We start from the raw sequence: 13,254 nt of genomic DNA on the forward strand, positions 1-13,254 counted from the left end.
TTTTAAACTCACTTTTTTCCTAGGATCAAAACTTAACAAAGAGCTTTGCAGAAGCATTAATCCCGTATGGACTTTAAAGACGCATCTGTTTTTGACTTATGAGCAGCTTGTTTTAACGCCTTTCCTTCAGTTTGTTCATGGCTGTGTTCACCGCCTTTCCTTCAGTTTGTTCACGGCTGTGTTCCACCGCCTTTCCAAGTGCGCTATACAGTACTTTTTAATACAGTTCTTTCCACACTTCTTTGAACTCCTCAGCTTCAGTTGAGGGGTGTATCTTTGTATTACCTCGTTGTATTCTATGCGGCAATGCACATTGCGTAAAGCAAATATATTTTTAGAAATGTGTCTTTTATAGCGGATTTTAATCGAAAGCTTTACAATAATACTGTATACTTTTTAGGATAGTTTAATCTTATAATTAAGTAGATAAAAGCTGTACAGTAAAAAAAATACATACACGACCCTTTCTGATCATGAAATTCGCTGAGGTATTGGAAACAACGGCTCCCGGTTGGCGTTAAACGGTCCCTGTTAACATCTGGATACCCTTGCCTATTCGAAATTGTAGGAATGTAACTCCCATTGGATGAATTGTGGTCACCTGAGTGTTATGTGTAGATTATAAATAGGGATGACTTGTTGAGGTACTGTCGGCAACATCAATAGGGCTGCCCTTTGTTCTTTGGCATTTATTGTGCACGTCATGAAGGCATTCCACCATGCACATGCTGTTCTTCACGTACTATTGGAGAGTTAGTGTGTCGTTATGACGCCAACGTTTATACTATTTAGGCAGCACCCTCGTGCAAGCCGACTTATGACTTTCCAGAACGTGGAGGTCCTTTTGTGATATTTAGTCGTCGCGAGTGCCACTTTACTCTAGCAGCCATTCTTCTGGGTGTCGTCTGTGCCGTTGTTTGCAACGACTGTAAAAAGCACGCGAACAAAGTCTGAAGAAACAAGTTCATAGAGAAATTGCCAGCCAAGTCATTGATAGTTGCATGCTGGATTGTTTGCTGTTGTTGTTGTTGTTCTAGGGTTTAACGCCATTTTCAGCACATGATAGGTTATACATGGCGGCCAGTATAACTGGTGGATGAACAACCCTGGAAAACCCAGGGAAGAACTACCGACCCACGAGAAGGTACTGGCAGGCTTTCCCACGTACCCACTCTAGCCGAGCCTTGGACTCGAACCCACGCAGACAGAGGTGAGATGGCAGTGATCCGGAACGGTGAGCTTTAGACCACTCGGCCCCCAGATTGTTTGCAAATGTTTTTATGTTGCGCCGATCCGCATATACTCTCTGTTCCGCAGGAGTGAGATATTTCAGCTCTTCTCAAGTTTATAAGGATTAGTATTGTTCTTGCATATGAATACATAGTGTTCATCCTCAGCATAAGATGCACAGTAAGTATTGCGCAAGTAATTCATCGCCGCACTTTGTGTACGGCCACGTGTCTGCACATTTCTTATCCGGAATGCATATCTTCTGCAGTTTTCTCTCGTACAGTTCCTGCAGATACAAAGCAATAGTCAAGCGCATTTATTTTTGCATCTGTATTTTGTATTTACAGATCAGTATAAAGATATAAATCACTACATTTAAAATTATAATGTGTACCCAAATAAACGTTTGAATGCATATATAAACACGAAACTTAACGGAACGCTGAACTTCATATCGTGGCAATGATAGCTGGCCAGGTCAGCTGTTGCGCTTTGCTTAATGGTATTTTCTGTTAGAAAAAGTAGTCCCGAACTTCCATCCTCTATATTATTAATGCATAAGTTTGTCAACTGAGTTGTGCTTGCTTGGACTACTGAGTATTATGATTATTAATCCTTAGATGGGTTACGTACGCTGCATTTTGCATTTGTCATTTGTTTAGGGCACGGGTCCTTACATATTCATTTTAAGTAGTATGCATGATCAGTCAAATGTGATGTCCAATTAGCGACCTTACCGGTTCTCGTGCCATGCGACAATCGTTAGATTATATATCCTGCTGACAGGCGTTCTATTAAGCTATGATATAAAGCATTAGTTGAGTGGCAGATTTATAAATGCAGTTCTTCTTTCATTACGGCAAATGTCAGCTGTTCATTAGGACGGTGTAAATTAAACTAAAGAATGTACAAAGCAGAAGAATCAATGTTTTATTTCAGCAAGTGCAAAATCATCGTGAATTAATATTGATGCGTGCATGTAAATAATACATTTTAAATACCCCTATTGGTTGCTTGTACGTGTGAGAATTCAATCTCTTTCTCTTAAAATCGGATGCAATTGAATGAGTTATATTTTACGCACAAACTGATAGTCATATGGTCAATACGGGTCACATTGTTTCATCATGAAATTCATATGGGTCACATTGTTTCATTATGAAGTTAATATGGGTAACATTGTTTCATCAAGTTAATGTGTGACATTGTTTCATCGTGCAGTTAATATTTGTCACATCGTTTCATCAAGTTAATATGGGCCACGTTGTTTCAATATCAGGTTAATATGGGTGACATCGTTTCATCATCACCTTAATATGGGTCACATTGTTTCATCGTCAGTATAATATGGGTCACATTGTTTCATCACCAAGTTAATATGGGTCACGTTGTTTCATCATGAAGTTAATATGGGTCACAGTTGCGTATATCTGATTTAATTTATATTTATTTTAATTTTATTGTTTGTGTTGTCAGCTTTAAATGTTTTATTCTATTACATGGTATTATAATATAATATTGCTTACGAGATTTGGAATTTTTTTCCATAAAATAGTTTGACCTTGACTGTTCATTTGTAAACACTTAAAGCTGACCTACTTCCCGACCTTAATTCAAAATTAGTAACAGCCACGTGAAAAAGTCTTTTTTTTAAAAAAATTATTTTTATTGTGGGAATAATATGCGTGAGATTGAGACTGTATTGGATATGTGACCCTGGACTTGTAAATAATTTTGTGAAGTAAACAACTTTTTAAAAATGTAGAGTAAAATGATTGGTTTTTGTCAGAGCCATGTTGAGAGTACGTGATGTAAACATGATCACGTGACCCTCATACGGGCACTTATTCTGCGTCTCAAAATTACTGTATTACCATTGTTTTAGAGAAATAATCTCAGGCTGGGCTCAAAACACTTGACGTCAAGTCGTTCTTCTGTTATGTTAATTTTCTTCAGATTATTTGGATTCTAAAAGATTAATTCGTTTATCTGGAAATATATGTGTGCTCATACAAAATTCTTGAACAATGACATTTCTTAAAAATTGTATTCGGATTTCCAACACCGGAGTGTTATTTTTTGTGTTTTTATAAGGAACAATAGACAACACCACTGTATCGGATACAACATACGTCATCGCCTTCCATCTTGGATTCTTCGTCGCGACTCGAACTTGAATTCATTAGAACATTTCATTATTAGGACTTCTAAAATTCAATTCGTGGATTATTCTTGGATTATTTTTTTGGGATTTGATTCTTAAAACCGTAAGTTCTTATTTTTTCATTTTTGCAGTATTTTTCCAGGGAAATTAATTATTTGTTAAATTTTTCAAAGCTTGTTGTTGTCAATCTTTCTTATGTTACTGTTTATTCGAGCCTAAACACGTAACATAAGAGTCACATTGTTTCATCAAGTTAATATGGGTCATGTTGCTTCATCATCAAGTTAACGTGGGTCACATTGTTTCATCATCAATATTAATATGGGTCACTTCGTTCCATCATCAGGTTATCATGGGTCACATTGTTTCATCATCAAGTTTATATAGGTTCGCATTGTTTTATCAAGTTAACACGGGTCACATTGTTTCATCACGAAGTTAATATGGGTCCATATTGTTTCATCATCACGTTTGTATGGGTCCGCATTGTGTTTTTCATTATTTTGTTAATATGGGCCCACGTTGTTTCATTATCAAGCTTGTATAGGTCTGCATTGTTTCATCTTCAAGTTAATATATACATTGTTTCATCTTCAAGCTGACGTAGGTTCACATCGTTTCGTCGTAGTTTGTATGGGTCACATTGAATAATGTTATCCTTCTTTTCTTTCTCGAGATGGAAAACAATCACGCAGCATTTAGTCTCATGGATCTGTCACAATTCATCTATTTGCTTAAGAATGTTTATTTTAATTGTGGCTATCTCGTTTTATGTGTGTGATCCTCATACGAACTTCGTGTAATTAAATAGTACAAGCAAAATGTTCGTTCACAGTACATTGTCGGTATTTGTATAGCAAATTTGTAACTCAGCGCCAGAATGGAGGCACACTATTGTTGGGAAAGGAAACTAATATTTGTCATGTTACTTGTACTAAAATGTAATATATAGACGCCCCAGACTCATTATTACGATTTCTTTTCCTTTACAACTACCGCTACAGTGGCCCAGTGGTTAGAGCGTCCGCCTTCGATGCGGGAGGTCGCGGGTTCGAACCTGGCTGAGTCATACCCAAGACTTACAGAAGTGGTACTAACAGCTGCCTCTTTATGCACTCAGCATTAAGAGCTTAATGTTAAGAGTGGTCAGCCTGGTGTCAGGATAACGTTACTGGGTGGAATATCTTGCTACATGTCTGCGGCATGATGTCCCAGTGCTAGACATCACCATAAACTGCCACACTGCAGACATCGTATCGATATGACTGAAAAATTGTTAAGGCTACGTTAAAAATCCGAATCTCACACACACACACACACACACACACACACAGACATATTATATATATTCCTTTAGAACTCGATAAATGCTTGTGTCGAATATACAGTGGATTGCTTTCATCATTCCATTATTATTATTATTATTATTATTATTATAGATTTTCGAGGAAGATGGAATATTGAAGGTGAGACGGCATGTTTGAGTGTTGTACAAATATCATTTACTTTTGTTGATATTAAATGTGCTGTGATTTGAAGCAAAATCTGTCAAAATCTTTCCCTGTGTCACGTTTTTAAAGTTATGATATATCATTATATGGATCATTTCTTATGTTTTGTTTTCCTTGTTTGCGGTACTTTTCGATTTTCCCTTAGTTTCGTCTTTTGTTCCGTTTACATTTCCGGAACAACTGTTTCCGTGTTTGTCCCGGTGCTCAATGTGTACATACTACCTTATTTCATTGTGCGGAAGGAACACATTATTTGACCTTTACTTAGGATATGTTGTTGTGTTAACACCAATTTTGAGCACACGATAGGCTATAAATGGCCTATATTAATGGTGGAGGAAGAACCCGGGAAAACCCCGGAAAAAAACACCGACCCACCAGAAGCTACTGGCAAGCTTTCTCACATACCCACATTGGCCGAGTCCGAAACTCAAACCCACGCAGACAGAGGTGAGATGGCAGTGATCCGTAACGGAGAGCGCTTTAGACCACTCGGCCACTCGGGGGACCTTCAGATTGATGTAACACCTGAATTAGGACAAGGCTGTTCACATTTACGTGCGCGTGGTTAGCTCATTTGATTGAATTGTGTCATCAGTACTGTCACTACAATATGCAAAAACTAATATAATGGATAAATACAAGGATGAAACCTGAAACCTTGTATAATACACACTTACCTAAACGTTCTAAAACATTTCAACATTAGCTCACCATTTGTTTATGATCTAACTATAGCTGTGCATCACATGCTTCGTCTCTCTACTATACATATCACGATTATTGGTCGGCGGTGCAATAAATATTACAATATCATACAGTTAGAAGGTGATACAGTACATATTGCGATACAGGAGTGACGATACTGTATGTATGAGGGTCCTCTATGGTCATGAACTAAGTTGTTGTTGTTGTTGTGGGGTTTAACGCCATTTTTCAGCACGATAGGCTATACATGGCGGCCAGTATTAATGGTGGAGGAAGAACCCGGAAAACCCCGGAAAGAACCACCGACCCACGAGAACATAAACTAAGTAAAAGAAATAAGCAGAACCATCAAGTTGTGCACAGCTTAACAAATAATTTATCTATCATAGTTATAAATGTTAATGTGAGAGGAACTTAGATATTATGAAGTGAATCCAAAATAATTATGAAAGAGTTACATGAAAGTCCAAAAGAATGAAACGTTCCGTATAAATTTCAGAACCGGAAATGTACTGGTCCACCAAGAATCGCGACGTCGTTAAAATGGTGTTGCCCAGTACTCCTTTGAATAATTTACAATAGTTCCGAAATAATGTCCAATTATCATTTTGTTTCCACTGAATAATCCAAACAACTGTTTATCCTCTCAAATAATATCTAAATACAGCGTAAAATACGTCTGCAAATTTGATGTTACAGCAAGAACACAAGAAATAACAATGACTCCAAAATAGGAATGATTCTGCCCAGTTTTCTACTTATATACACCTTCAGGAGTCTGTTACCACTACATGTGGCAATATATCCCACTTGAAAGATCTTACTACTCGATCTAATATTTCAAAATACCTATTCATGTGACGTAACTCATCCAATAGGAATGAACTGAATTCTTTTAAGATACCACGTGACCAACCTGTCTAGTGGGGGAAAAGCCTAATACTTGTAAATATACGTACTAATACTTCTATTATTAGTAACTGTCATGACTTACATACGCATCTGTTTATAGATCCTATGCAATTTTACGTTCTTGAATATCTTAAAATAGACCCTATGGACGTACACCAAAGATCAGCTATATACAATCACTACAGTTTACAGTCATGAATAAAAATTATACATAAAAATAGATAAAATCGTGTACCAGGAGTTACATAAAAACATAGATATACATCACAGATTTAACAGCTGAAAATAACAAGCACAATCGCGGTAATCAGATCTAGATTATCCAATTAATTTCGGTTTGCATTCAACACTTATCAATGTCCAAGTTCTCCATCGTTTACAAACACTATGGAGATGAGAGTTAAAATTGCTATTTAAACAATTTTATCATTATATTTTCTTAAAAATGAGTTTGACAGGTATACAATGCTGCATGGGTAACACTGGATAATGAATGGCAACATATCGTGCAAGTTCAGTCACGGGCAATTCGTATGGTTCATCGGAAATTAAGTATTAAAGAGAGAAAGAGAGAGAGAGAGAGAATGAATTAATGAATGAATGGCCATATTTTGATTATGAATATAAATATTTTGAAATACAAGTTAGAATATAATATAAAGGCAGATATATTTCCCAAATGGAAATGAGAAAGTAGTTCCAAAATTGGTTGCGCCATTGTGGCGTTATCATATTTATCTTATACTGATGGATTTCATTATATTGAATGGTATGTGAGAAAGCTTGCCAGTAGCTTCTCGTGGGTCGGTGGTTCTTTCCGGGGTTTTCCTGGTTCTTCCTCCACCATTAATACTGGCCGCCATGTATAGCCTATATTGTGCTGAAAAATTGGCGTTAAACCCTACAACAACAACAACATTATATTGAATGAAATATGTAGCAAACACGATTACGTCACTCAAACAAGTCAGAGTAAAACTACGCCACCAATCGATGTCATGCGATGTAATCGATGTCATGCGATGTAAGACTACCGTCATTGGATGCAGTAGACTATTGTCTACGAAAAGAATACGTATGCCACGAAGGATTCTGAATGAATTAAATGACGCTCATACGTTTAATCAAGAACTCAACGTGTTGTCCAAGTGCACACAAATCTTGGTATCGTTATATTGTCCTCGGTATGCATTCAAGAAGGTTATGGACTCAAAATGGCGAGCTTTCATTCAAATTAGATACAGTTCGCATCATAGATGTTCACATCATGAGCAATATCTTGTCTACGGTTAGTTTAGGGACTGTATTACTTTGTCTGAAAATTGATATGTATATAACAAAAATATAATTATCATTGTAGCTCCACCTTGATTGCTAAATCACGTCTTTTTGTCAGCATCAGGAAATCCGGATCATGGCTCAACGCTTTGTGCCTTGTAATGCTCAGTATTTTATTTTACTGACAACCAGACGTGATCTAGCAATCAACTTATGTCGCATTACTGTGATATTCCAGAATCATCAACTTTGCTGCTTGTTTATGGGGAAACATAAACCATTTGGAGTGTTTTTATATCGTCTCATTTGCATTTGTATGTTTTGTAGCCGACTTTCCAAAAGTTTCCTTTAAATGATTATCTTTTTTATATTCGAACTACCATGTCAGACTACCTTGTTTAGCTGTACCAATTCTTTGATCCGCGAGGAAAGGTATTTTTCTGGACAAAATGAATGAAATACAAACTTAAAGCTTCAATGGACTTTTTGTCTTAGTTCTGAACACTAAACTGTACAGATACACAAGTCAACACTAAACATATTCTTACAATAAGAATCGAGCGTATGCACGAAGAGACAAAAATTAAATCAGAAATAATATTCATTTCCACGTGTCGTCTTACTTTACATCAGTTGCATGTCAAAATACAGGACACTTTTTCTTGATTTATGCTTCATCATATCTTTGTTGTAATACGAGGACTCATTATACAATAAAGCGTCCCGAGTTTACGATTGTTACTTTGATAGGGGATAACCCTGACTATCATTGCATGTGGATAATTTTTCTCTTTTAAGAAGACTTTCGGTATTATACCTACGCATTTTCATGTTTGACATATTCTGATTTATATTGAAAGACTAAACTCTACAGCCATACAATACTAAGGTAACCTTTTGTGTTAACCCGATTACAATTTAAGAGTAAAAAAAAGACACGCTTCTCGAATGTCTATGCAAGAATATACTGCTGTTCAAGTCTACTCATTTTGTAACTGAAGTTAAAAGTTCACACAACAAAAACCACAGCGAATTGTTGTCCTATTTTACTTTTAGATATCACGCATAGCCGTTCTAATTTTTGCAGTCTTTTTTAGTAACAGTTTCGTTTTCATGGGAAGCTATTTACAAACTGGTTTCGTATTTTCTTTTCATATTTTTCATTAACATATGAAGCGTGCTATCTGTAGAATAATGGGAAAACCTATTTACGCAAATAGTATTTATCATCTGCATTGAACTCTAGAATTTTATGGAATTGCATCTTTGTTGTTGGAAATATCGGATCTTGCATGAATGATCATTTCATATGAAATTTACAAAACGATTATTGACGAGCAAAAGACTGAAATTTGGCCAGTTTCATAAATTTCACTTGAAATGGTCATAAATGTAAAATTCTAGTGCAGTGAACTGACGTAAATGATTTGGATGCCTCGTTAGTCATGCCTTTCCTTGACGTAGCGTTGTGATGTCATTTATGACGCCATGAGGTGATAGTACTTGTGTTTGATGTAGAGAAGATTTCAGATGGGTAATGCTTTTAATATTGAACTTATTAAACGAGTTGAATAATGTCCAGATTTTTCTAGCCTTGCCTTGGCGAGCAAAAGCTGGACATTATTCAACGTGTTTCCTAAATTCAGTATTAAATCATCACCCATTTGCGGTTATGTTTATCACATAGTTATTTATTTCAATGGAAATAGTTTGGAGAGAAGAAAAAATTATTTCGTTCATTCTGATTCAGACGCATCACCTTTCATTTTTTTTGCGCGTAAAACATATCCCTTGGCTCTAGTGGACTGTTTTGCAGTGCTACAACCATTAACATGTATAAGTAGAATTTATACGAAATATAATTCAAAGAGCAGATGTCAACCGAATAAATATATTTGACTCAGAAACAGAACACAGAGTTCACTTCCGGATTATCACAAAGGCCTTATTACTCACTGTGCACTGTCGCCGAAATACACAGGGATAACCACACCCTGAGCTCATATTCTCAAGAATAAACAATTACCTTTAAATCCCTACCAAACATGCATAAATAAAACTCTTCTATCACCACCAAAATGAGAGAGGAAAAATGTTCTAAAAATAGGTTAGAACTACATTCGTGGGTCCTGAACTGGAAGTGCTAATTGTGACCCGATTCCTTAAAAGGTGGATTTCATGTTGCAGGTATACCGCCCACCCCTCTCCCCACGCAATCGATTCTAAAAATGGCCGCCAAAATTTTGATAGTAATAGTAAAAACAAAAAGTTCTAGAATGTGGGGTATGGAAACTTTACACACGATTGTATCCAATCAGTATAGAGACTATTCCGCAAGAATTTCAAAGCTTATGTGGACCAATCAGAACCGCATCAAGTGATATTTTAACATGTTGTCACATCAAAAATATGAAACCTCACATACTATATGTAAAGTGTACCGACTATGTGATAAATAAAAATTATTATATGGATATGCTAACGCAGATAACACAGTAGCCATGTGTTTTGTGTACTGTGCGCTTGATCTTTGTCCGTAATTGAGGGTGGTGGTTTGGTCTACTTGACTGTTCTCATTTTGTGTCATGTTTGTAGGTTATAAACAAGTTGTTTACTGATGTTTGACTTCTAGGTCTAGCTTATTTACAAACTTAGAATGTTCTGGAACTGTCCTACATCTTGGTTATCTTATTGTGTCTTAGGCTTTATATAGGGTTGTTGTAAACAAATATTATCCATTCCCGTTTTAAGTTCAGTCTGTGGAATAATTTACCGTTGTGTTTCAGATATAGATTGACAGGAATCATTTATTGAAATTATTCATTCGAAGTACAAAGTGTACATTGATTCTTTGAACTAAAACCACTATTTGGGGATTATTGTGAATTCTTTCAAAGACATTCTGGATTATATCATTGTGAAACAGCAAGATTGTTGGTACATTAACCTATTCGAGACTATTAGCATATCAGCGCGTTCAATATTGGAATTAATTCGGAATATTCTATAATTTAGGACTTGCGATAGAACATTTAGGATTATTCGGGATTTAGTTCACAATTTTGAAAATTCCTCTGAAATATTCACTATTTAATTTAGAGAATTAAAACTTTTGTTGATCTTATTAAACTTATAGGTTTCGCTTCATTCTGCTACATAGTTTAAGACCGTAGAGTAGTAACTCGTGTGAAAAAAATTTTAATTACGTCTCGACATACTTTTTTTATTATACATTTTTAAAGAGTAATGCGACTTATGATTCTAACTACAGACGAACCTTACATTTGAAAGACCAAACGAAGAGGGAATATTTGAAGTCAAGTACAAACCCTCTTCCAAAACAGCACGATTCCTAAAGTGTATACCGACACTTTGATAAAGCAAGCAAGAAAAGAACTGAAATTTTGACAATTATAAAATGTTTTTGTTTTGTTTTGAGTAGAGTTGCAGGTGGTCAGTTTTTTTTTTTTTTGTTTTTTTTTTTGGTACTTTGACATCGAGTTGGAGTTCAATGCTCAAGAAGTATCGACAATACCAACTCCATATCTCCTTGTTTATTGTTCTTCTCATTGCAGAGGAATTACCGAGAGCTTGAGAAGGGAAAAGTGATTGTGTACACGACAACTATGACGGTGGTGCGCGAGACTGCTGACCGGTGTAACGCCATCAGGAAGATTTTACAGAATCATATGATACGATATGAAGAAAAGGATTTGTTTATGAGCAAAGAAAATCAAAAGGAATTAATGGAGAGACTAGGGCAACATGAAATCGGTGTGCCTCAAGTATTTCTCGACGGTATTCATCTAGGGGTAAGTATTGTAAACACGCATTGAAAATGTTTCCAAAATGTGAACGGTTAAGATTTGAATGGTAAAATTATAGCAATTAAAAATATTATTTTCACAAACTGACGACTCTTTAGGCTCCACAAGGTATATTGGCCGCCATGTGTATATCATGTGCTGAAAAATGTCCTGAAACCCCAATTAACACCAACGTATCAAATGATATATGTTTGTTTGATTACATGACCTTGACCAGATTTGCTATATAATGCTATTAACAAAATTCAAATTATTTTACTTTACTGTCGTTAAATCAGTTGTCGTGAAATTATCACTATGAACCAAAAATCACTCTTTAATAATGTTGTTCAATTTTATGAAGAAAATGTTTGAGTTTACAGAAAATGCTATCTTAATTAGTAGGCGTGGTTATCGATGCTGTCAATTCTACGATCGATGCTGTGTCAATTTGATGATCGATACTGTCAATTTTACGATCGACACTGTCAATTTTACTATCGACACGGTCAATTTGATGATCGATACTGTGTCAATTTGACGATTGATATTGTGTAAATTTGACGATTGATAGTGTCAATTTGACGATCAATACTGTGTCAGTTTGACGATTGATATTGAACAAAATGTGAATACGTGCAATTTAGGCTAACAAGATCAACCTCCTGGTTTTCCGCAGATCGACCACACATCAGCTTTACGCTTTTTTAAAAAAGAGACAACGAAACAAGAAAATAAAATGAAGCCATCATGTATAGACACCAATAAAGGCAACTTTTTTTAATAGATTCTGTTGAACAAAAAATATTTTGTACACAATATGATCATCCATTGAAGTATTTTTTAAGAAGACATCACAATTGTCAAAAACATGACTACGTCGAAACCATATACAGTGGTCAGTCCTATGGCTAGGATCAAACATGTCGCTTTGTAGCCAGATGTTTACACGTGCTCCAGTTATATTTTATCGTCTTCTAGCTTTTCGAAGAAAATTTGGAGACTTAGTAGCCGCGTTTCCGTTACCCGTCAAAACTATCGTTTTCGCTCTGTACCATTAAAGCCGTTTTAGATTAAGGATGAAACTTTGCCTACTGGTACCATCACTAAAAGGTGTGTCTCTTAGGACTATTGTTCCGTCAATGGTTATCATGGTAATTGGTACAGCCTTTCTTTTAACACATTAATGACCATATCATGGTTGGGAAATGCCTTTACGGAGCAGAGAGGTGAACTATCGTATCCAGTACCAGCCTTAGCAAACGCAAAGCCCGAATGGATCATTGTGGCGCCCCCCCCCCCACGGAAATAACGTGTGGCCCCGCCCCCTGTGTGTACGGCATTTTGAAATAAACTTTTAAAAGATTTTTTCAGTCGCTTTAAAGTTGCTTCTATCTATAGATAATAAAAAAAATTAAATTACTAACGCGCGGGGCTCCTGTGAGCGCGGTACAAATCGGTCCAATCGGCCTAAGGCCGGCCCTGATTGTATCCCACCTCCTCCGGCGTTGGAGTCCGCATAGATGAAAGCATTCATTTCTGTACGACCTCACTGAATGAAAAACTTTTTCCTAGGTCCTAGGCAGTAGGTTTTTTTTTGGGTAGGGGTCCATAGCACCAACCGTCTTAGAAAAGGGCAAACTTT

At 36.3% G+C, this 13,254-nt stretch overlaps 1 protein-coding gene across 1 annotated transcript in view; it reads left to right on the plus strand.

Annotated features, from left to right (window-relative positions):
• LOC149796751 (glutaredoxin domain-containing cysteine-rich protein CG12206-like) overlaps positions 1–13,254 on the plus strand; it is a 75,571-nt gene that overhangs the window by 46,900 nt on the left and 15,417 nt on the right. The window contains exon 2 of the mRNA XM_089961399.1: positions 11,379–11,615. Coding sequence (XP_089817525.1) covers positions 11,379–11,615 — 237 coding nt within the window. The remainder of the gene's footprint in view (positions 1–11,378; positions 11,616–13,254) is intronic.

Source organism: Sinohyriopsis cumingii, chromosome 6, assembly GCF_028554795.1.
Source record: "Sinohyriopsis cumingii isolate HCF-2022 chromosome 6, ASM2855479v2, whole genome shotgun sequence".
Classification (NCBI taxonomy): Eukaryota; Metazoa; Mollusca; class Bivalvia; order Unionida; family Unionidae; genus Sinohyriopsis; species Sinohyriopsis cumingii.